This window comes from Falco peregrinus, chromosome 5 (genome assembly GCF_023634155.1).
Source record: "Falco peregrinus isolate bFalPer1 chromosome 5, bFalPer1.pri, whole genome shotgun sequence".
Taxonomy (NCBI): Eukaryota; Metazoa; Chordata; class Aves; order Falconiformes; family Falconidae; genus Falco; species Falco peregrinus.
This window is the reverse complement of record NC_073725.1, coordinates 94,767,605-94,794,052: the sequence shown is the minus strand read 5'-3', so window position 1 is coordinate 94,794,052 and position 26,448 is coordinate 94,767,605. Positions and strand designations below refer to the sequence as shown.

General features: G+C 39.1%; 1 protein-coding gene across 2 annotated transcripts in view; it reads right to left on the bottom strand.

The window, feature by feature from the left end:
• CNTN3 (contactin 3) overlaps positions 1-26,448 on the bottom strand; it is a 107,427-nt gene that overhangs the window by 47,782 nt on the left and 33,197 nt on the right. For both annotated transcript variants that reach the window (XM_055806237.1, XM_055806238.1), the window contains exon 3: positions 4,854-4,949. In XM_055806237.1, the coding sequence (XP_055662212.1) occupies positions 4,854-4,949 (96 nt within the window). The remainder of the gene's footprint in view (positions 1-4,853; positions 4,950-26,448) is intronic.

The window sequence follows — 26,448 nt, the reverse complement described above, 5'->3', positions numbered from 1 at the left end:
ACCTGGCTATGAAGTTATCCCTCACGATTTAGATACGTCTCTTAAATTAAGACTTACAAAAGGGACAGAAGACCAAATATCTAAAAAATAAGTCAGAAACACTAATACATTCCTACGTTCAGTGTCATTGCTGCGCATAGTGAAACATGGAGTTAGACTTCTGTAAGAATCTGGAGTGATGCTGTGCTTCTCCAGTCTGCCCTTTTCCCACCTGGACTCACATCTTTTGCTGAACGTTTCTTAGGCCACTACACACCTCCACACTAGCTTAAAACCACGTACTGTCAAGTAGCTGCAGATGTTGCACAAATCCATAGACGAGGATATCCTAATTTTAGTCTGTTTACTTCAGCCTGGAATACAGGTTTATCAAAACAAGTGCTTTAGAAAGACTGATTTGCTAAAGGGCAGAACAGAGAAAGCAGCTCTGTAGCATTGGTTTGTTACTGGTGGTGAAAATAATGCTCTGACAGATAGAAATCATTGCAAAATCCAGCTGTGAACATGCATTATTGTCCCTCATCCAGACAAATATAAGTGTCCCTTGAGTACCATTTGATTTCAAACTGTCAGCTGAAATTTGTGCAGATGATGACGAGGACACTGGTAGGACTATTGCAAAATACATTTTTAAATAAAAATACCATTTCTCCTTGGCAGGTTGAGAACAGCTCGAGAATACTATGGAACCATTTTTAAGGCCATTGCTTTTACAATATTCAACGTACTATTCTCCTTAGAATGCATTTTTGTGCAAAAAGCCTCATAATGTGCCCATTGAAAGTATGATTTATTGCTCATGCCCAGATGATTGTCATCCACAATCCGCAACAAAAGCAAAAAGTAAAGGTGCAAACCCAGGATGCTTTCCACCTCCTGCAAACACACTGATGGTCAGTAGAAAAAAAAGCCCATATTCTCGAGTTCTGTCAGTTTGGTTTTGCTTTGTTTTAAGGGTATGAAATGTCTCCAAAGCCAAATAAGTAAAATTAATTCAATTTATAGCTCCCTGAAATATAGCATGTTGACGATTCAAGAGCTGCCAAAAAGAAACAATCAAAGCATCAAAACATTTTGGGCATATGAGATATTTTCCGTGCTCTGTTATTCATGAAGCAGTCTTGCTGGAACTTGCAGGTCTCCAAATAGCAATACAAGAGACGAGCAAAAATTTGCAAGTCTAAATACTAATTTACAACAGACATGACATTATTCACTGAATGATTCGTCATACCAAACAGTGAGAAAAATTGGGATCTATTTTTCCATGATCTAGTACCATTACATATTAGCATGTCACAACTTGAAAATAATATGCTAGAAGCTAAATTGATCCCTACCGTTCCAATATGTTCCATTTATCAATTAAGTCTGCATTTATCAAGACATGATAGGAAGAGGGAGGACATATTCCTGCTGCTTTGTATATGTAGAAATACCCTTGCCATAGCACAGGAAATAGGAACATGTATCACAAGAGGCTAAACAGGAATATAAGACAAGTAGAATTTCCTTGTCATTTCCAAGCAACAGCTTGTCGGCTCCACAACATTCTTGCCATTTACTGAAGTTCTCATGCGTTATGGTCATATTTCAGGAGGTAACACGGCAAGCCTGAATAACCATCAGGCAAATCTTCACTTCCACCATTAAAAATCACTTTTTTCTCTGTGTATAAAGTGGCCCTGAAACCACCAAAGACATCAGAAGGACTATGCCTCCTTTCTTCTTCCTCTCCCGACAAGCAGAATAAAACTCTTAAATCCAAAATCAGTATCAGATTAGTAAAACTGACTGTATTAAAAAAATGCAAATTACAACATTCACCATAACAGAAATAATAGCTTAAGACAAGCCACATGGTAATCAAAATACACATACAGTAGTAACAGTAGGTAAAATCCAAAAGGAACTTGCAGATTTGCTTTACTCAAGCCTTTGTCACTCCTTAGATACCGGTTTTGGAACAAAATCAATAGCAGTGAAAAATCATTTTTAGATCATCATATGTCTAGCCTTTTCAATTCTTGGCAGAATGGAAAAAATCAGCATTGCACGAATGTTTTTTAACCAGCTGCATGTTAAGTGTGTCCAATATTACATTCTGTATGTTGAGATGTTTGTTATATTGACAGTCCTTTAAAACCAAACACACAACAGTAATGCATTAAAAAGTCAACACAGTTGTACAGAGTTCAGTAGAATTTAATGGTTGTAACAACTAAAAAAGATAAAGAGATCTAACTAAATCAATTTTAGATGCCATTTTATCTTTTGAGTATGTGGGCGAGATGATTTACTGATTTGTGGAAAAAACCAGGGTATTTGAACAGGTTTCCTGTAACAGAATTAAAATTACGTACAGAAGTATGGTCATGCAGAACAATGACAGATGACCACCTTAATTATCCAAAAAATCACTGCTCAATTAAAATAGAACTTACATTAGCTAACATAAAAGCCAATTGAATTAGTAAAATATCTGGGGGGAAGCCTTCACACACAGCCAGTCATTTATTGAATCTCCCACTCAGTAAATCTCAAACAAGACTGCTAAAAAAAGGGAATGCCAAAAGAGGGAAAATGCACTAACTGAAGAAAAAATTGGAGTGCTTTGTGATACAGCTCATGTTTAATGACAGAATTATAAAACTGATCTGTGCACCCTTAACTGAAAACACTGAGTACCATCTTCCTCCCCCATACACCAACAGCCATCACAGAAACAAAGCTAAAATCTAAGCTCAGGCTATGAAGTTAAATGGAGTTTCACTGTTGGTTTAAATCGTAGATGTCCATGCCCTGATGGAACCGAACTGCAGACTTCCTAAGGACAGAAGTACCATTAACCTCATGAATAATTCGCTCCCCACTGAAAGGAGATATTCCTATTACTGACATAAATATCCATGGCTAAGACAAGCAAAGAAAAGTATGCCAAATAGGGGAAAAAAAGCAGTTTCCTTTTCCCATACGACTACATTGCTTTTGGGATGAACATTAGTTGCTATTGTAACTGGAATACAGTATACAGAAAAATAATCACAATTTAATCAAGTCTCTTCTTGAAGACTTCTTACAGAGAATATAAGAAATCAGTGCAATTAAGCTAGCCAGAACTCAAAAATTGCATGACATGACTGAATACAAAAGAAAAACATTTTGGGCACTAAATGAGAAAAGCAAACAAGGTATTATGAGAAGGTTTTTAGAACTGGTATTGTCTGCAATTATTTGATAGCTGAGTGCAACAAATACAGAATCGATGGGGAAAAAAACCAAACCAGATCATCTATCTGGAAAGGGCTGAGTAGCCCCTCAGAGCCAGGTCAGGTGTTCCTAAACTGCCTCCGCTATTCCTAACAAACTACTTCTGCTTAGCAGATGGATATTTTGCCTAAGACTTACTGACCTGCATCCTATTGTGGCAGATCTAGAGGCACTACTGTATGCTTGATGTCACTGTGCTATAGGTTTGTTTTGGTGAAGAAAGAAGAGGAAGGATTTCTTTCCACCTCACTCCACGTCTCCTGAAAACATTACTGATTAATCCTCCAACTCTCAGACAAATCCAAGGATTTTAAGTAGTTCTGCTACCAATTCTCAGTTCCATTCGATAATTCAGGGAGCCCTCTGTTCTCTCTTTTTTTTCATGTTATAACACAATTAGCATGGGAGTTCTCCATCATATCCCATCTGCTGACTGCAAAAAAAATTCTCACCCATTCCACATGCTGATTTCAAGCACTGTTCCTAGTAACATAAGCATGTTTTGTATCACGTCCTGTTCAACACCTCAAACTTAAATGTTACAAGAGTCAGGCAGAGCTGTAATTTGACCGTCACCTCTGGGTGTATATTCATGCAAGGGATAAGAGTACAAGGATGGCTGGGGTAATTCAGAGTTTGGACTGCATACAGAAGCAAAATTTAATCATTCTAATTCTTATAGATAGCTGAGTGAATGACCCATTTTCTCAGCAGCTGAAAAGACAAAGCTGTTGTAAGGCTATAAAAATGATTTAAGAGTATGTATCAGTTTAGAGAGAGAAAAATTCTGCAAGCTCAGACAGTTGTAAAATTGCCACTTTATGGTTGTGTCTGCTTGGACTCTACCAAATTTAAGAGGCCACAACACCTACATTATTGTATTCAATGTTTAGTTTATATTACCTTGTCTTTACAATCAAATCTAATGTTTAACATCACAGCCCTTCAATACTGAGACTTCACATCAATTAAAAACAAATAAACCCAGTTCCTTTCAAATAGTACTTGAAGCTCAATACAGTTAGTCAAAGACTGAAGATGCAGAATGAATGCTAAAATGCTCTTGCAACTTTTGTCCACCAAGAATCCACATATCCAGTTCTCTCCCCCCCCCCCCCCCCCCCAAGACAGGAGTGTTTTAAATTATGCCTGTATCATTACATTGCACTATCAAATGCCTTGACTGCAAGAAAGCAGGCAGATACTAGCATAATTAAAGACAACTGTCTACTCTTTGCAATTGTCTAGTCATAGTGAAAACGAGATTCATCGAGGCTTGGCAATTGTGAAATTGGGCAGAATTTAACTCTAGAAGATACTAAATTAATTACTGGAAATATCATAAAAATCAGACATGTTAAGTGCAAAGAAATTACGAGAAAAGCATTTCAAGATAAAAGTAAATCCTCTAAATTATATCCCCCTCCCTATTTTGCTTTTGTTTTCTTTCTCTCTCTATTTACTTCAGAAACTAGATTTCATTCTTGCTCTCTCTCTGAAGAATACTTCTGGATTCCCAGGGTGATATTCCCCTTTACCGTCAATCAGCTCCGGTTGAACACAAAGCCTGGAAGGTCCCTTACCTCCAGCCCGGGGGGGCAGTCCACAGAGCAGCACGACTCCCTGCCCCTCGCGAACGGACACTGCGCTCCTCATTTTTGTCCTGGAGTTTTCAAGATCTGTTTTAAAAAGAGAGGTGAGCTGTATATTAGGAAACAGAAAAAACCCTAAAAAGTACAGGAGTTTCAAGTTCTTAAACCCTGATATCACATCTCCTGCTACATAACTAGATTCAGCTATTTCGGTGGATCAGTTGCAAAAGAAATAGCTGTTCAACACAAGGGAGGATGACAGAATCAGGACTGAAGTGTACTAGAATGTAATTAAACAGATCCTATGGCTAATTTTGTTCTTATTCTAGGCTTATTCTACCCTAATTTTGATAACCAAAAAGGAATCATAAGCAAAACGTAAAAATAGGTCTTTAAGCCCTGGTTTCTTCTGAAATGAAGGCTCTGATGAAAATAGCATCAAGATCCTACTGAGCTCCTCTAACCAACCACAAAATAGCGCTAATAACACAGCTATTCAGGAAACTGTTACACATCTTTCCAAATAGAAAAGAAATCCCTCAGCCTTCTCCCTGCAGCAGAACCCCTTGTAACATCACTAAGCTCTGGCGAAGGCAAGAACTCTGCACCTCAGTGCACTGACCCAGCACTCCGCCTGGCTTCAAGTCCTCTGTGATCATTTGAAGCTGTGTAACAGGGGATGCAAATGCCACTGAGTATACATAAACACAAGTATTTAATCCTAAATTTATATTAACCTTCCCTCAAACTAGTGACTCAAGATCCAAGAAAGTATGGCCTCATTATATCCTTGAATTAAGCTAGATATAACATTGTTTAGAAACTAAGATTGAGGTTCTACACTACGAAAGATTCTTTCCATGAATAAACCATATATTTTTCCATAATAAAGCCAAACAGAAAACAAAAATCTATTTGTTTATAACCTTGTAAAGGTACTAATGCACAGTCTTTAAAATAAGGCCATTTTATAACCAAGGAGTAGAGCTGACCAACAGTAGCTACTTCCCAAAAATACGGTATTTTTTAATATTGAAAAGCAACAGCTGTTACAATTAGAACACTGAACAAGAGTGATTAGAATTTCAATGCTTCATTTAAAAGAAAAAAACATTTCATGCTCCAGTAAGATATTGTTGTATTATTCTTTGTTACTGCACGTAAAGCTCACAGGAGGGTTTCTTAAAAGTGCTGGTTTCAGCTTTCCAACTGAATTTCTGTGCAGGTGCATCTCAGGGATGTTCTCAGGCACAGATTACATTGGGATCCAACAACTCCCAAGTCATGAAAGGAATAACCAAGAGCTGACAGCACCCCAAAGCACATACACTGCTCCATATTAAGATGAAAACAGCTATGCAATTCAGATTTAAGAATTTACAAAAAAATTATATATTTTTACATATAGAATGAATTTAGACCAAGGTTTGCACTCTTAGATCATAACCACTGCAAGTCATAAATCTTATGTAATACGCAGAATTTCTGTAATTAAAATGAAACGGTTCATCACTGCTTTCTAAGCATATGCACTCATTTCCTGCAAATAGAGACATTCAGAAACTTGGTTGTCTTTGCACTGTCCATTGGGCCATATGAGCAGGCTGGGATTTGGGCTGGCAGCACCTTGGGAAGGGACAGGACCTGTGGGGCGTGCCGAGGCATTCACAAAGGCACCTCCTCATTATCCTGCAGGTACCCCGCAGCAACCCACCGCAGCTCTGCACTTTGATGCGTTGCAATATTGTACTGCAGAAGTTATTAATCCCTGATTGCAGATGAAGACTGCTGTCACAGGGAATATTTTTTTGGGAAACAAGAAGTAATGCAGAATGCATCAGAAAATGAAGAATGAGCGATACTACAATAAAAGAGTAATTTTTCACTAATTGGCAGGAAGCTCTCCATTCTACCTTCTAGGGTGGCTGAAGTACCAGACTAATCACACAGCTGCGGAAATATCATCACTTAATTCATTTATATACTTGCATTTTCTCTTTACACATTGTCTGGCACCACTTTGAAAAATAACTAAATACCACCATGCAAAAGAGTAATAGAATTCTCTATTAGCATTATACAATGAAACCCAAACCTCTGACAGTACTCGCTGCTTATATATGAGATTCTGGTCTGATTTTCAGGTATCTCTGTAGCATATTCAGAGTATTAAAGGTCAAAGACAGTCGTGTTTGGTGGAAGAGTGAGAGAGTTTGTTTCTTTTTGTGTATGTGTGGGTTGGTTTGTGTTGGGTTTTTTTGTTGCTGTTAGGGTTTTTTTTTTGTTGGGGTTCCCCCCCCCCTTTTTTTTGTTTTTTTGTTTTTTTTTTTTTTTTAATAAAGCCAGTATTCTAAAGCAATAACAGTATGGAGTAGTGCTGCATCTTCTAACAAAACTTGCTACTACATGAAATCATTGGGAAGGAACATTAAGTTCTCAGAAAACTGACAGAGTAAATAAAATACTGTAACAAGTGGCCAAATAATGGAAAAGATTGTTTACTTTTACAGATCGATTTGTATCTCTGAAATCAGGGGCACTTATCCTGCTGAAATGTCTTAATAGATAAAATATAACTGGAAACAAAGTATGAAGATAAGAACAGGGCAGAAGAAGTTTTTGAGAAGCAATGAGTCAACAGGACTCGCTTTTTAGCGCCCCATGGGATGACAGTATCCCACCGTTTTCTTTGAAATAAAAGGGCAGAACATATATGAAGTATTTCTGCATTTTATCTATTGATCTATGGATCATCTTATTCATCATCTGCCTTTTAAAACTTATCTACTTTCTCAAACTGGTAAGCAAAATGATGTTTTAGTTAAGTTTCTCTTGCCTACATTTTTTTTTTACTTCTTACTTGCGTGTATTGTTTGTTATGCCCCACTTTGATCTCCTTTCATCTGAAATGCTACCATTCCAGCAGGAAACGAGCAACTAGGCAAAGTCTCCAATTCTAACACTGAAAATATTTTGATAAAAATGTTACAAAACCTGACTACAAAAGGAAAAAAAATTGCAGCGTAAACCCAATCTAGACCTTTGTAATTTGCAAATTAAATGTTTTTATTGCCTGTTTATAGTTTGCCATATAGAAGAAAGTTTAAAAGTAGCAACTGAGACTTCCCGACTCCTGAAACAGCATTTTCTTCCCCTTTACCCTGCTAATACTCACTGCTTTAGTACCAAGTACATAAAGTTACATCAACTGAAATACATATGCCATTGCAATAAAATGGAACAAGAAAATGTAATTCAGCTTTATTGAAAAGTCTTTTATTCTGCCCAAAAAGGAGAACAATGAAACATGTTCTTGCACATACAAACAAGAAAGATACAAAAACCACATATTCCATTGGGTTCTCTCCTTGCATTTTACAAGCTAAGTTTTAAGTCTCAAGCACATTGCTAAGAGAGATTTCAAAATATGAAGTAACAGTAGCATGAGTATAATACCCTGTAGTAACTGTTTTATGCATTTGGAACAGAAGTATTTAACAGTTCGTGTGATAACCCTGACAGCTAAAAGACACATGTTTGTGAATTCATGAGGGGAAAAGAATAAGCTACCTGAAGCATCCATGTAGAGGCAGAACAGAACTTGTTCTCACCTGATGTCAACATGTGAGAAAAAAAATTGATCTTCACCTGCAGAACACATGCCTGTTGACTGCATTCATTGCAGTTCACTGCAAGTACCTTCCAAAATGTTTCCAGTTTCTAAAATCTTGTGTAATCAAGGAAGGTAAGCAAATGGATCATGCAACATCAGATCAAATATTATGCCTACACTTTGAAAAGACACAGAAGACCACTTCATGAAAAATCCAAATAATTTTGGATGATAAAGCTGCCCCCCCCCCCCCCCCCCCCAACTCCTGGCTTGTGGCAGTACTGAGTTATATTTTGCCAAGAAACTTGTGTGATGTTTCACCCCTGGTCACACAGATCTGTACATAGGATTTTCATGAGATTAGCAGAGGCTCCTAGGAGTTTGCTTGGTGGTTTTGGTGGTTTTTGGTGGGGTTTTTTTGTTTTTGTTTGGTTTGGTGTTTGGTTTTTTGTTTGTCGTGTTTTTTGGGGGTTTTTTTTGTTTGGTTTGGTGTTTGGTTTTTTGTTTGTCGTGTTTTTTGGGGTTTTTTTTGGTTTGTTTTTTTTTTTTTTTTTTTTAAGTAATGCACAGGACTTACTCACTCCCTGCAGAGAAGCAGGATTTAGCAGGTCTCCAACTGCAAGTCCAGTGACGCCCAAGTATCTTATTACACTTACCTCTACTGGTATTTATTGTCAACAGACATTTATTAGCAATTCTACCATGTTTTGGTAAGAACACTGCAGAACAAGGGTTCATATTCTACAAACTGAACTGTCCCTTAAGAGCCACAAAAACATTTACTCCATTACTTCATTAGACTCGTTGTTCAGAGCAGCAGAACTTGTTAAATATACTTTATGTGTAATTCTGTACTGGTAAGATGCTCAAGTACCTAAAGTCAGACAACCAAACCTTAACTGTTTTTCTGAACAGGTAATTCTGAAGCGGGAACTTTGTTCTATGTCAGCACATAACGAAGTACTAATTCACAACTCGCTTGCCCTGGTAAAAGTCACATTATTAAGAATAAATGAAACACCAGTCTCTCGGCTCCTAAGAAAAAAATAAAAGCCTCAGCATGTTGTAACAGCTATGTTGGTAATGACAGCTTCTGGAGGACATGAAAGATGACAAAAATTGTTTCTTTAAAGAAAACCATACCAAACCAACCTCTTAACTAGCAATTAAATCACTAAGTTATGTGCACACACAACCATCTTCCCCCCAGCTCTATACCCAAAATTGGCTATAGCAAGGCGTTTCCATGACCCTGGACTTTATGCTACTTTAGACAGATACCAGGAACTGAACATATACTTGTCATAATTTTAGTTTCTTAAAAATATTGGTATCTGCTCAACAGAACAGTTGGGATACACGGCCTGTTAACCCCACCACACCGCCTGCAGACAGACAGGCCTGTGATACAGCACAACAGAACCAGACATGGAGCAAGCGAGACTGCATGCTGCCTTCCCTGGGATCAAGCCTGGGAGAATTGTGCTGGAGTGGGAGGGAGGGATGAGACCAAAAATTATCTCCGTAATCAATTACTGTTGGAGATAGAGAGAGAAGAAAAATATTAACAGCGCACAAGTGAGCATTACTCAAAGCATGCAAAGAACCCTGGTGATTTGTCACAGTCAAGAGATTCACTGGCTACTGGGGAACCACCTCGACAGTTTCATTTTTGTCAGGCTAGTGTTACAGGGAAAGCATATAATTTCACAGCAACCTCTACAAAGTCTCTTAATGCTGTCATACACTGCTGAACTTTCATTTTATAGCACGACATTTATCTGTACAAAGCTAACAGTACAGCAGGTTACACACACACACTATAGAGTGTTTTGAAAACCCCGTTTCAGAAAGAGGAGCAGCTCCAGCCCTGCGAGCGTACTTGCGCAGTCCAGGAGCACCAGCACAGCTCCTCGGCTGATATCCAGCCCTGCTGCCTACAGCCACCCAGGCCCCAGCCATTTTGCCCTAAAGGCTCCAGGGACAGGGCAAGCAGAAACAGCCTCCCACCCTCAAGGTAGTTTTTATTCACAGCCCAAAGCACTGCTTAGACAACTGAGTTTTTCATTTGAAATGCTGCTCCCACCTCTGCTCACATGACATCGGTCTCATTCAGCAAAGCCCATCCGACCCTGGTTCTCACATCCACAGCAACACTGCTAGTAAGATATAACAAACTTCTACATAGAGCAAAAAGGGGGGGGAAGAGACCACCACATGAAAAGCAGAATGCCTGACAAGCAAGTTGTGCAGGGATTAACAGGCTGCTGGAGCCAGTTGCAGCGAACAGTACCAACCAACACCACCAAAAACTTCCTTACAGAAATTTAAAAACCCTTCATCTCCCCTTAGATCTCTTGGGGTGCAGCAAAAAAAAAAATTTAAAAAATTAAACAAGATAAAATTAAAACACTCTCAGCCCAATTAAATGATTCTCATTTAAAAGTCAGACAACAAAGTCTGTGTCTTTACATAACACAACTAGGAAAAGCTAGAAAGAAATTGGCACAGAGCACAGTGAACATGAGATGCCAGCATGGAAAGAAGTAGAGGAGTCTTCAGTCATGAGGGAGAAAGAGGGACTGAGAGATGAGATGTTTTTGTGAGCTGTGTGGTACTGCAGGAAGACAGCAGTAACAGCAGAGGGGGGGGAAAAAAGCAGCAAAAGGAACACTAGTAGCATAAAAGCCGAGTCAACATCTGATGAGCAGGGAATTATTGTTTTAAACATGCTTTGCAGTGGCAAAAATGCACTGAAAGAACTGGAAAAGATAGTGTTACAAGGGAAACGTGTTCTGAGAGAAAAACTTTCTCCAGTAGGTATTTCCAAAAAATATGTCTTCCATCAGTTTCTATTATCTCGGAATTACCACTCAACTCAAGGCAAACACAGCACCGAATAACACAATTCAAGCAATTTGGGAAATATCTCAGGAGAGAAGGATGTTTGCTCAAGGAAATTATCCTACAGCCACGTTCTCAGATGTAACACAGATTTTGTCTGCTGCCAAACACTTTCCTAAAACAAAATCTAAGCATATCCTGACAGTCTACAAAGCACCTCCATTGCTAACCACTCATGACCACAAAGCAAGTTTTGTGTTGAAGAACACAAGGCTACTGACATTTTAATAGCTAAACAGACAGGTAAATGCTTTACCAGACCTAAATCTAATTACCTGAAGGTTTATTTAATAAACAGCAGTGTTTCCAAGAAGACTTACATTACTAAATAAATCAATGAAAACCATTCCACAACAGTTCATTTTGGAAGCAGTGGGAACATGCAGATGACAATGGGATTATTTTTCTCACTTCCACGGACTTCACTCCTTTATCTTCCTCAAAACAGCCACCTTCCTTAAAGAAATGGATGGATTCTCCCACAAATATTACAGAATACAGGTAGGTTATCACCAGAGAGTATTGCCAGGATACGGGTAACCAAAATCTGTCATTTCCCCATCTCACTTGGTACAGAGCACCTGGCAGAATGCCCCACTGCTTTGATTAGGGACATGTGGACTGTAACAGATGTAACGATGACAAATAACAGATATAGCAGATGAGTAAGTGTCCTTTCAACAGATGTCTTAGCACAGCTGCTGCTTCACACATAAAAACACAGCAACTTGTTAGTCAGCATAAAAATCCAGTATCCACAGACCTTCAAAATATTTGTAATTCTCATCAAAATGTGTCCTACCTGGGTTAAGCAAAATAATATAAAACGCTAAGGTTTATATAGAGCTGCAAGCATAACAGGGAATGCCCTGAACTCCAACACAGCTAATTAAAAAACACAGCCCCCAAAGAAAATCTTTGGGAGCTGCTTCAGCCCTCCACAGCCTGTGGACCACCTCTCTGAGGATCAGGTTCTCCAAAGCTCTGCAACCTCAAGAACACATTTCTTGCCGTGTTTGAAACTCTGAAGGAGCTTTGTCTGTTGACGTTTGTCCCTCCAAGGCCAGCTTTGCAGTCAGCAGGCACATGCAATGAAACAAGCCATCTCCCCATCCATGATCTACAACGCCAGAGTAATTTGCCAAGGAGGAGAGAGTAAACCTTATCCCATGACCCACTCTGCCAGTCACCTGTGCCATTTCCTTTTTCAGAACTGGTTGGTTTTACCTCTAGCTCCAGCTGCTGCTCAGTATTTTTAAACTTGACATGTTGGGGATCCTGAAGAGCTAAACCAGGTTTTTATTTTAATAATTCTCCAGTACACTGTTTCTCAACCTAAAAACAGACAGGTTTGTCAGGTATGTTCGCCTCAACTCTTTAATACAAAAAGTACAAGGGAACTTAAGAGAAGGTGACCATTTCTATGTAAATTATTTCAGTAACTGACTTGAAGTCAGCCATAGAGGGGATAGGGTGCAAGGACAAGAATTAATACTGTATCAAGAATAATATTTTCAGAAGAAATTCAAGCTTTTAGTTTTATTAGCAGTTACTGGTAGGTAAAAAAATGTAGAAGCAGAAATAGAAGCAATAGATTTTCATGGTAGCACGTTTGCCTGGTTTGCATAGGGGAAGAACAGTTATTTAACAGTTATTTAACTGTATTAACTATTCACATCATGATTTTAAGAAAGAAGTAAGTGAATTTTCACATTTGACAAAACTCAGACTTAGTATTGTGAATATAGCATACGGTACTGACATTAATTGCTTCTGTGATCTTCAAATCTAACATTTCTGAAACAAGGATGTAATGTACTCTTCCTACTCTTCCTTGGGTACTCCACTACAACTGCGGCAGCACCTACCCGAGCACAAAGACGTCGCCACAGCATAAAATAGATTCTGGAAAAATGCTGCAAACATTTATGACTATAAATCTCTTAGGTTACTAGCTAGGATTAGATTACATTAACAGGCTCAGGACAGGACAGATAAGAAAAATGATCTATTTCTATCCAGACACCATGCAGCAACACCGAAGTTGTAGCTTAATGAATGTTCAGGAGCACATCAAAGCAAACCAGAATATATTTTGTTTACTTTACAGTAGCCAAAAGTGGCTAAAGCAGATGGTCTGTAGTTACTTTCCTTACAGGCTTCAGGGAACAGGAAAGCAGTGAACTGCATTTCTTACCATGATATCACCTGCAGGTGACAAGCAAAACTGGCGTTTTCTGCTGCAGGTAAGGCAGAAGCAATAAAAAATCCAGCATCATTGTGATGCTGACAGCAGAGATGTTTAAAACAATAAAAATCTGCTGAGTTCACATAGAAACAAAAATGCAAAATATAACTTCAACTCTAGGAGACTGGACATTGTACGTTCCAAGTGGATGAATCATTTCTTGAATGAAGATGAAAGCCAAATGACAAGAAGTTTCCCATGAAGCTGCATCTCCAGCCTGTGCACAAGCACGAGTTCTTAAAATTATTTAATCGAAAGTGAGAAAGCACTGTATAATCTAATTCAGTATTCTTGTGCAAACACATTACTCTGTAGTACCTCATAAAATTAGAAGAACATACTGAGGTTACCAACTCAATTATTTGGAGTTAGAAAATGCCAGAATTGAGGCTGCCCAAAATCCCAAATACTGGCCAAGAGGAAAAATGAAACCCCAAGCAGTCAGATTTCAGCACCAATGGCTTGAATGGGAACGTGTGTTGGTCCCTGTTGGCTGGGGACATGTTGCAGCTGGGAAAGACTGAGAGGCATTTGCCTGGCCATCAGGAGAGAAGCCACCAGGAAGGTTTCAAACACTGGTCCCGTGAAACAGACACCCAGACTGAAACCCCCAGATCCTGAGAGCTTCAGGCCCCACACCATGGTTTCCCATGGGGTCTGGAATGCTTTAGCTTAAGATGCAGTTCCTACATGTTTCTGTCATTCCTCACACCACCTCCATCCTGCCCCTCTCCCCTGAAGATTCCTTGCAGTCTTTGCTTCCCCACCAGCTCCGGCCTCCTCAACTCTTACCAACACTCAGACTCAGCATGTTCCTCAACTTCTCTTAAAATCCCTTTATCCTCAGTCTCATAAAACGCATCCCGCCAATCCCTTACCCCTCAATTAAGGTCACAATATGAACTACAATCAGTTAAACTCCTCCAGCTCCTCCCTTTTAATCCAGATGAATTTCACAGCTTTTGCTGCTGGCATCTGAAGACAAGAAAGACCATCTTCTCTCAACTGCAATGCCAGACTATTAGGTGAGCACTACAGAGAAACAGCAACAAACAGCAAGAAAGGGGAGCAATTAAGACTTTGGGCATACCCCCATGCTAAGACTTCACATGTAGGGGAAGACCTAGAAAGGTATTTTATTGCCTGTATCTAAGGTACAAGGAGAAGGAGATGCTGTACTGAAGCTGGGAAGTCTCAGGGAACAGAATTTGATGGAGGTGTCTCTTAAAAAAGCAAAGAGTCAATTCAACCAAAACAGCCTAAATGCCCTCTGGGCTCATTTTGGAGCTGCTCAGTATGGTGAGCTGATGATTTGTCCCAGAGCTCCCTACTATTAACGCAGCCTGTTTCTTGTCTTACCTGGAAACCTCTCCTTTCCTCAAGTGCTGCTGAGTGTATTTAATTAGTTGTTGAGATTCTGAATGTTCAATGGAAGGCGTCAAATTATTTTGCACTTATGGCGAGCTGCAGCAGGCATCGAGTGCACGGCAGCTCTTGCTGAGCATGGACTTTGTGCTCCTGATAGGATGTTTAAGAAAACTCGATGAGCAGCTGCAACTTGGCAGTTGCTCCAACACGCACAGCAAGACTCACTGGAGCAGTTCTACTTATCTACACTGAAATAGGTTGTCACTGCAAGCAACTTTCTTAAGCTTGTACCTTCCCATCAACAGGCTCCCAGCAGTCAATAAAAGAAATCATTTAGAGTGGAGTGAAGGCATAAACACCACTGTGACCCTCAATGCGGGTGCTAGCTTTGCAGCGGCTCTCAGCAGCACGCTGCCCACTCGCCTGCCTATCGCATCGTCACAGGAGTTCCTCCTGGTATCATTTCTTAGGTAGGACAAACCCAAAAGCTGGAGCCAGATAAGCTCAAATTAGAATTAGAACTCCAGACAGCTCACAAGAAGCAGTAAGGCTGCTGCATACTGGATAAGGGTTTAATACAAGAGTTACTGAGTAAAATTGTATTGAGATATCCAGGAGATCAAAACCGATCTAGCAGTTCCTTCTGATCTTTCATCTTCGAAAGACACAGATAACCTATAGCATAGCTTATTTTCTCAAATCTGAAGTACTGTAAACACTATCTTTTATCTTACCAAAGAACTCCTCTGTTCATACCAGATATCAAACACATGCTGATCAGCCTGACCAGAACTATAGACTGAGTCTACCCACTGCAATTAAGCCAAAGTTTCATTTGTGTGTCTCACATCTACTTCTGCCCCCCATAGTCTCTATAAAATCAGAACGGCCTTTTAAGTATCTGTGCCCAGTCTGGTTACGAAACCTCTCTTCCAATATTAATCACTGCTGTGACCCAGATGGAACAGAGACAAATTTTAAAAAAAACAAGCAACAGAATCCCCATGCAGATAGCAAATCCCATGTTTTGGTTTACAAAAGCAGGAATAGTAATTGTTACGCAATTAAACTGAGAGGTAAATAAATGATAAAAATGCATTTGGTCTTGCTCAGAATGAACTGGTATCTGACACGGTGTTGTCTGGAGGAAGAAAAGTAGACCCCTGCAAACATGACTTGGAATAAATTAAATTCATTACACAAAGCAATGATCTGTCCTAAAAACTCACTCTAACTTGATCTACTTGGACACCTTATACAGTGCCAAATCAATGTCATTCAGGGCACATGGCAGCCATACCATGGGGTGGCTAAGTGTCTTGTTTCAGCTGAGAACAGCCACGATGCATAGCAGCCCTTTTCCAGCCTCTAGACCAACATCATCTTCTCACAGACACTGGGATGTGAGAAATTGATTTTACTCTTGCCATAGGGTCAGTAAATACTGGAGTCTGGAGTAGTTTAGGTCCCACAGTTCAGACACAGAGCTCAGACCTGGAAGCTCTGACAAATTTTTTCAGTAAAGAAAGATTTGTTATGAGGTAAAAAGGTTTCTAAAAACAAGTAATCCCACTGAATCCCCATGAGACAAGCCAGGAGAAAGACAGACACAGGATGGGTAAGACAGAACTGGCTTAAAGACAGGCTACAGTTACTTTCAAATGGAACCAGACAAGAGTTACTTACCCTTTCATCTTTGTGTGTAAGAATAGCATGTTGTTATCAAAAGCTAAGGTGATGAAATACTGCAGAGAAAAATGCTAAACTTTGTTAACCAAAGAAGCTGAGCATTCAAAAAAGTTATTTTGAAAAGAAGAATACCAAATAAAATGAGAAAGGGCTATGTATTAAGAAATCAAAATTGAAAATAGCCCAGTGCAAGGAAGTGTGAACAATCAATAAGGAAATGCAAGACAACTGTTAATAGCAGGTTATTAGGAATCAAAAGCATCATATCACACACTTATTCGGTACTTGGGAAGGCAGCAAGGAAGCCTACGGGCAAATCTCAAACAAGAGTTCAGAGAACAGATGTGAAGCTGTGGCAGTGTAGAACCAGCCTCTAAACCAAGAAACCCAATAAATCACCAACTCATTTGATTGTTTAACTTCATTACTGGATAAAATAGCAGTACATACAGTAGAAGCAATCAATATAAAAGCACTAGGAAAATACAAATCATTAGACATTACAATGGTGATAAATTCATAAAGAGAAACTGCACTCAGTGACATGACAGCTGCTGCCTTACATGCTGGGGTTTTGAATAGGTGTCCCCAGACGCCAGTTTCAGCCCATCATCTCCAAGCTCTCATTCTCCCCATCAGCTCCGCAAGATCGCAAGGCTATCCATACTATCTGCAAAGTACTAATATAATGCAAACATTAATATGAAACTGGGGGGGACACACGTGTGTGTGAAACTGTACAGCTTGTAAGTGACAAAACACTGATTAGGCTTAAAGTCTTAAGTTATTCCTATATTTCATTAATATTTAAATATAGTTTAGATAGTTTGGGATAACTAAGTTTTTACTTGCTCATTTCTATAGTAAGTGATATTAGAAAAAAAATTGTATAACCTTTTACTGAAAGGTTACAAAAATAGAAGTGCTATGGAAAAAAATGAAGTCATTTGAAATTCAAGTGTAAAGAGGACTTCTACCTAATTGGTGAGTTAATCTTTCCAGTTCACTCCATCCCCCGAAAACTAGTGCAAACACCACCCAGAGCACTTTCTTCTTTGCTCTTCTTGCAGCAGGAGAGCTAAGAAAGAAAATGCAGGGATCATTTGAGCACATTAACCTCCTTGAAAGAGAAGGGAATGAAACAAGATCTTTAGAGAATTGCATTCTGTCTGCCTCCACAGTAATGGCATTACACTTGAATGAAAGCAAAATTACGTGGAAGACTGTTAGTTTACCGAAGGGTCAAAGAGATGACAGCTGTGGCAGGCAGCGGTAAACCTTTAATATGCCATGATGTACCAATGTGCACATCCTTCAGTGGATGAATAGATGTGGCTGAACAAGGGATTACACCTGAGCAAGCAACTACATAGATTAATAAATCCAGCAGCAGACCATTCAACAACAGAAGCTGTGGGAGTGGAAAAAAACAACGGCCCAGAAATCCCTATCTGTTCTTCTGTGACTCCATTTATTTTTTAAAAAAATAAGTAATACAATCCCAGCGTCACTGCAGAAAATTTAACAGATTGAGACATGTACATAAGGAGAAAAACCCCAAAACACATTGAGACCTCAAATCTTTTTGTTGGTATCTAAGCAGAGTTGTTAAGCGACAGATGCTCCATGTGCAGATTGATCTCCAGCCTAAGCCAAATTGCTCTGCATAGGATGATGTAATCCTCGAAAGTATATCGTTAACTACAATTTAATAAAAAAGCATGGGCTGAAAAAAAATAGCTTCATAAAAATAGAAAGAAGATCTCACTGCATAAGGCTGAGAGAGGTAGTAACAGGAAAATAAAAAGCAGGTACTGCATCTCTACTCAAAAGTACTGTGAATTTCCTTGGTTATTAAATGAGACTCCCCACAAGTCACAGCCTGCACTCTCTGTCACTGCTCACTACCATATTCTACTGGAAACACTTATGTAAATACATTATTGATACAAAAATAAAGACAGAAGCAATGCAGCATAATAGGAGTGGTTCTGCAAGTTCCATTGCTTTGGTATTAAGATACCTACTTTGCTTAGCAAGTAGCTGTACTGCAAACAAACATAAGGAAGCAGAGTAGGCAGGCTGGCAGCAAATCAGAGCCTTGAAAAACTACATTTGAAGTAAGAAGTGAAGATATTTAAACAGTTATTCCCAATCCCTCCGAAATCTGACATTTACTGTGCTGCAGCCATGGGTTTCTTACAGTTAAAATATATTCACTGAGTGTGAGTCACAAGACAACTGCGCTTGTTACATGCCTTTTAGTGACACAATTTTTTTTATTTCAGAACTTGTTGCTGTAAAATGCATTCAGAATTATTAAGTATTTATTTCACTTTGAGGAGGTTCCAAATCGAATAGTTTTATTAGCCATGAAGGGTGAAGCATGACACAGATGTGTTTATGTTGACTGAAACATTTTTTATGTTTGATTTTGTAAACTGTAAAACTACCAGTTGAAAGATCAAAGCGTTACATTCCTACTGAACATCCCTATCAACCTCAATGGGCTTTAGATCAGGCCCTTAATGTGGTATTAATGCAATCTAGATGTTTTTAAAGTATTATCTGTAGCATGCTAAGTGGGCTAAACAAGAATATTAGGGTAATTCTGACGAAAAGACACAAGGGCTAAAATTCTTCCACTAGTAATGACTTGCTTTGATTTTTCAGTGAATATAAGCTCTTTCACAAATAAGCCATATTCCAGAGGTTTAAGAAAGTAATCAATCTTGTTAAAGAAAATAAAAATCTGCAAGAATTAATATAAGAATGTTTGTTTAGAGCTTTACCCAGGGACAGACACACACACACGTGGACAGTGCTGGACAACAGGAAGTATCAAAATTATTATTTATAAAAATACACCTACAGAAGTAAAACTAGTATTTCAAAAGGCTCCTGTTAAAAACTATTTCAGAATTTAGGCATAAAGTCTAAATAGCTAAAAATGTAACGGATCATATCGATTTAAATTTATGTATACTCTGCGATTGAAAGAAAATTATTAGTTTTTAAAAACCTTAATAAGCCCCACAAACAAACAACCCCTCCCAACCCAAAAAACCTTCCCCCCAAACCCCACAACCAGTATCATTAGGAAGCCTTAAAACTTAAGAACTAGACACCACATGGCCTACCTACTTTCAGCAAATTACTGCCCTTCAAAGAATTTCTAAGGTAGCAAAATTAACGTTCAAGTCAAGAATAATTATAGTCAAAATCTGGATAGCTATTACAGAAACAAACACAAGAGATTAAGAGGATGAAATGTAATGGGTTAATATCTAAGTGCCCATTCCTCACCCACTGACAATAAATGTGCTTGGAATGCATGCAGAAAGTTTGGCAGAAAAGCTGGTCTCAGCAGGACTCTGGCAGAAACTCCTAAAAAAAAAAAAAAAAAAAGAATTGGTGGACAACCAAAAGCAGGTAAATGACAAGGTGCATGCAGAACTACAGTTCCAGAAGAGCCTTTTTTCTTAGTGTCATTACTAACACTGCTGCAACCGTGTTGCATCTCTGGTTCACAGCAAGCTGCTGCCGTCAGGAGTGCAGACAGTTAAAAGTGTCTCCATTACAGCTATGGAAGAAAAATTTGGCTTCAGATCAATTTACATAATGATCTTCCCATTGCACTTCAGCTCAGACACTTATTATATTAAGCAAGTCCAATCAAGTGAAATATGTAATAAGAGAAAAAGATGTACAGAGACAAAGCAACAGTTGCTTTTTTCATCCTGATTTCATGCCTTAAAATGGCAAGTGATGCAACTAAGGTTTTGAACCCTTTTGTACAAACTGGTTTTTACACTCTGACTTGGGGCCTCATCCCTGTGATACGGAGGATTCAGAGACTCTCCCCAGGTCAGGATATTCCCAGCTGTGGGCCACTGGGCATGGGCAGGCAGAAGGGCTGGACCCTAGGCTGGGGGTCACAGCATCCAGCTAAACCTCTGCTTGCACCCAACTTTCTTTTAAGACATTCCAAGTTACACAAGGAGCAAAATCATGGTGAGCTAAGGCTTTCCTTGACTGCAAGTGGCACTTAAGTTATACAAGCCATAACATTACAGGTCACTAAGTCTGTCTTTTTGGCTGGCCTTTGAGTGGCCTTTGACTTTTTGAAAGTTTTGCCCAGACAACCTAGCAAAACAGCATGAAAGTTTAAGTCTTCATGAAAAAACTACACCGAAAACTGATGTAATCAATAGCTTGGGGGAGGGGGGAAGATGGTATATAGACACCTATCACCAAAATATTTTCTCTTACTTCCTATGCCAGAAGGTCTCTGATTCCTTCTCACCATGCTCCCTTCCTTCCCAAGTTAGTTGCTTTGAAAGGCAGTAAGAGACAAGCAGATTTACATCAAAAAAAGAAAAAAAGATAAGGTTGCTATGGGAATAAGAAGAAGACAAACACTGTTACTTAATCCAACATAAAAAGGATGAGAACTGGAGAAAACTCAAATGGAATTGAAACTGTCACCCCAACCAATGAGGTTATGATCTGCAACAACTGCTTTTTCTCCCCCATTGACTCTGTGCTTTTATGCGATTTCATTTTGTCTTCATACACTACGGATTACCATAATTCATGTTAAGATCCAAAAAATTTTAAAAAAGTAGTAATATTTTCCAATATGTTGCTCACTGCTGTCACTCACTTGTAAACTCTTGTATAAGCTAAAATATGCCCACTCTGCATCAGTGCTGTGAATACAGACCCAGAATTTTACATGAATCATTAGATTTTATATACAAAAATATATATAAAAACAAATTCAGCCATACCATTGTCTTTCTTTAAACTACAGTCCAGATCTGCAATAAAGTTTTACATAGGCTAGGAAGTAAATTCAGTTTGAGGTTTTTCCACAGCTGCAATCAAAGGCAATTCTTACAAATTTTGAAGGCAGAAAAAACTGTCACACCACCCCCTCTCCCTAAAAAGTCAAGGCACCATTAATGTCAGTAGTTTATCTCAAAAAACACTGTCTCTTATCAGAGCTTGCTGGAATCGCTTCCCAGCTAGCACAAAACATCACAGGAAGGAATGAATCTGTCCCATTTTTAAGCTGTTGATACAGGATAAACGTTTCTTCACATTTTGAAAGATGTAGGGAAAACTTATATCCTTCCATTACACATCCCCATAGCTGCCTTGACTCATTAAATAACGTGCCAGATGATCTCCCTACACAGCAAACCTTAAAAATGTGAAGTGTGATCAAACCTTAAAAGACCTAATTCATAAAAGTCTCTACCGACAGATGAGCTCCGGCAACATAAAGACCAGAAAGTAATCTGGAATGAGCCAGCTAAATAATTTCCTTGGAACATAGAGCAGAGCTTTAAAAGACCGGTTCTTATTTCCACTTTAGCTCTTCCAAGCTATGCAGAGGTCACCTAAAAATGACCAAGGGTGCCACTGCAAGTTTTATGTTGGGGTACACCGATGTCAGTGTGAATCAAATCCCATGTCTGGTTTTAATAGGCAAATTGTGACACTAACAGCCTTATCTTCAAGATCATAACATCTACCATTCCATTATTTACCAATAGCAATACCTTTGCCTGTCACCTCTGAGGTACAGGAGAATCCTTAACTGAATCCAACACTGAACTATTCTGGGATTTTCTGTGTTCCTTCCAGAGTTATAAATAGTTGTATGGGAACCAGGATAAAATACACACTAATTACCCTTGACTATGCAAATTAAACTGTTTTTAATTCAGGTTTAAAACATCTTGAAGTTCTCAATGTACAACTGCCAAAGGCAAATGAATGCTACATTCCTCTTTGCAGTCCTTTGCCTCTGCTGCAAAGTACCCAAAGATGCACTGAATTATTTTGCAAAGTACATGCCTCCTGCAAGGCATGACTCGCAGTTCAGTGGGGACGAGGCGGCATTTCAGACCTCTCCAGTATGCAATGGTGGAGGAGCGGCACAGGAGTTGCAAAATTTTCTGCTTATTTAAAATAACCCCCCTGACATAGTCTGTTGCCTCTACTAAACAAAAGTTACGCTAATCCACCAATTGCTCACACTTGGTACTTCTTAACATAATGACACTTATGAGATGGGAACAACCCTCGACGTGTATTAGAAAAAAAATGCAGTAAGTCTCTGTTCACATAGACACTTGAACGGTGCAAAAACTTGCAAGTGCCATTACATGTCTTCCTGACAATTTGAATGAAAACTCGTCACCTGCACAAGCTCATAGCCATCAAAATTGAAACACAGGTTTCCTTAAAACCCACAGCCCTGGTGCATCAGGCTAGGCCAGCTTTCTCATTTTACACCCCAGGAAAACATCCAGTTGGCTTCAGTACACAGAGCTCCTTACTTTGTATCGCTGCATAACATTGCTCCATACCGCCTCTTGTTCTCCCAGATGTCTGTTCCCCTCTGTTGAATTAAAATGCAACAAACAATTGGAATAGCTGGTTCCGTTAAAGTGGTTTTTATGTTCAAATGTTTCTCCACCACACTCTCAGTTTGTGAATGTCTGACCCTTGACTATGCAAAGCACAAACACATCTACCTACATGTCATCTTCTGCTTTCTCTTCCAAGAGAGCAAGCAGCACTTGTTTAGAAAAAGGTCATCTCTTCTGCCAAAAGGTATGTGTTTGAAATGCTTTTGTCTTTGTTAAAGACTCCAAAAAAGTCAAGAAGAAAGTTGTAACTATTTGTTTCATCCAAGAAGGAAAAAACCACCATGCTACGTTAGACAGCTATATTTTAGTATTCTGTTTACAGTTATGCAAATTGCTTCATTTTAGCATCAATAAGTTCTGATTGTGCTAATCAGTCAAGAATATAAATGAGCCTTTATTTACTTAGGTTTTCAAACACGTATAGTAATATGGTTGAGGTTAAGTTTTGATTTACAACCTCGTGTTGTTTTTTACTGAAAACGCAGCCTGAAAATTGTGTTCTGATCCCTGACAAATACTGACCCCTGAAATCTCATCACTGCTATGTACATCCTATATTGGAAAAGTTAAAGACTAACATTGTCCCATTTGTTATTAAACAAAAAACTGAGAGGCTAATTACGGCAAAAATAAAGCTTTTGTCCAAGAGGCTACCAGCACTGTATTTAAAGTGACCAAAAGTTAAAATTCACAGCATTTCTTTTGAATGTGATCATGGAGAAAAAAAACACCACAAAATCAGAACAGTTTCTTCTAGAAGGCTTTTTAAAATACGAAACTAAGTATGTATTTTCACTTCTTTTATTTTCCTCAACATCTGCCATTTCATTCAGCTTTAGATTTCAACCACAGTGTACCTTCCCTGTTTTTCAACTGTCATTCACAACCACTTTAACATGTTTTTTTTTCCCCTGCAGAGTCCTGAGCTTCCGAAGTAAGAGGCTGATAGAGCTTATGTTCTGCACAGCAAACTTTTCCCCAAGGTCCTCTCCCCTTGTGCTCCCTCACCAACATCTTTTCCCTTTCTGCTTGGAGAGAAAAGGGTTTCCCTTGCCCACCTTGGTATTTGTATAGCATGATTCACCCGCAGATCCCTAGCCTTCATAAAGCAGTAACTTCATAAACTAACGAGCTCCACTGAATCTCTTTTGTAGTAAAGAAATGAAAGATTAAAGATAGTACCCAAAACTCTAGGAATTATCACACTAGATGAGATTACTCATCCATCTTGGTCATCATTTATTCTTTAGCAATAGCCAGCGATAGATACTTCAGCAGGTAGTTTAATCAATGAAGATGGCTGTACAGCAAGCCTAGGATGCTGTTGTCTAGTTCGCTATCAAAAGACAGGCAGAAGAAACAATAGGATGGCTGTTCAGGTAATGAGTGAAAGCTTTATCTTCATTTCATTACCCAAACCACCAGAAGACAGGCAAAGCAGCCAAACTTAAGCTTTTATCTCTTCAGTAGAGACAGCCTGGCAAGTAAAGAAGAATGACTTTAATAGCTGCAGCTGAGGGACAGAGGAAAAAGAGATAAGCTGATGCTGTAAGACAGAAGAGGATCCCAGCTTGCAGAGAGTGGATGACAGCCGCTCCTAGAGGCAGCCCCTAGTGTCCCGCTGTGCCACCTTGGGACAGGAGGGTTGCCTGAAATGGGGGTGGAAGCCAGCTGTCCTGCAACAACTTCCAAAACCTTGCTGCTTCTGAAACTCTGAGCTGCCAATGCTGGACCGCGCTAACCCAAAAAGCATCTGTGGAGAGGCTCCCATCCTACCCTCATTACGCAGCAGGCACGCCACATGCTAAGGGAAGGCTATGTACCTTCAAAAGCTCTCACCCCAGACACGTGAAAAAGTAGGCTGAAGTCATACCACAAATAAGTAGCCACATACTGAATACCAGGCAATGATCCTTCTACCAAGTAACTCAGCAAACAGAAGTCCTGGAGGCACTGGGAGTTATCACCATCTTTATTAAATAAGTATTTAGGCTGTGGATTTCAGTAAGTATGCTGTTATGGGTTACTATTCAGTGTACCCAGGCTCCGTAACCTTTTATAAAAAAAGATATTGAGATTATTTGCTATATTGTATTGCACTTTAAACTGCACTAGGCAGAAGAACCACGTAAGCACAAATGCACCTTCATGCCCAGTAGTATTTGCAAAAACAAAATTTTATTGCAGGATCAAGCACTTTAAAATTTCTTCTTGGTAATTTATGCAAGTTAGAATTGCCACTAGCCAGAATTTCTCCATTCAAATGTCATAAAATCTGCAAGAAGCTTGATTAATGAAGATAAAGATTACATTTGTCCTGTTGAAATGAAGCATTAATTGTCTGGAGGTAAAGATTTCACTTAAAGGTTAAACAGTATCTGCAGCAAGAAGTAGCTGCTTTTCAACAGAAGGTTTTCTTCAGCTTGGAAGATGAAGCAGAAACTGAGGAGACCCTTAAGAGGTATTTTAAAACTCTTTTTCAAGAGAGACTTTATGTCACAGCATTTTCCACACTCATTGCATTAAATATTGTAACTGATACGAGCATACCCACCATCAGAATAGACTCTAGTAAATCCACTGAGCTTGGAAAGTCCATTACATCAGTGACAGTCTCTCTGTTACTTGGACCACCCCAGGTTTACACATAGGTAACAAGAAAAAACAAAAGATCCTGATGAAGGAGTCTATATTGATTCCCTCGCTTAATTCCAAGTGCGTGGATTAGCACTGTTCTCCAACGCTGCTCAACATCTTCTTACAGTATTGGCAAAGAATGAAAACAAACCCTAAAAAGCCATTCTTGGAGTGTGCTCTACTGGCAGGCTGAGAACAGAAAAATTCACAGTGCTAAGGTGCACGTGTACTACAGTTGTATTAAAAGCAGAAGTAGCAGCAGGAAGACCGAGGCAAGTTTTCAACTGTTTCATAGCAAGAGGTGAAACTGGGTCTCCAGTAAGGTACCACCATCTGCTGGTTCATAGACAAAAGGTGCCTGCAGGAGGGCAAATTTCTTGCCTGGTACGTAAGCTCTGGGAGGTTATTTGCTGTATCCTTTGTTCACAAAAACAGAGGAGTAGTGAAGCTTGATGGTATGTTGGGTGTAAGGACAAAGGGATATCTACAGGGGGTGCCTTTTCAGATTAACAGCAGCAATTTTGTTTTCTGTTATGAGATCTGTATGAAGCACCCATGACATCAAACAATTCATAGAAAAAGCAGAACTCTTAAGACCAAGTCCTTATTTTGTAACTAAGTCAATCAGTAAACAAAATTTTCTGTCAGTGTAATGAATCTTGTTAACAATATGTGAGCAAT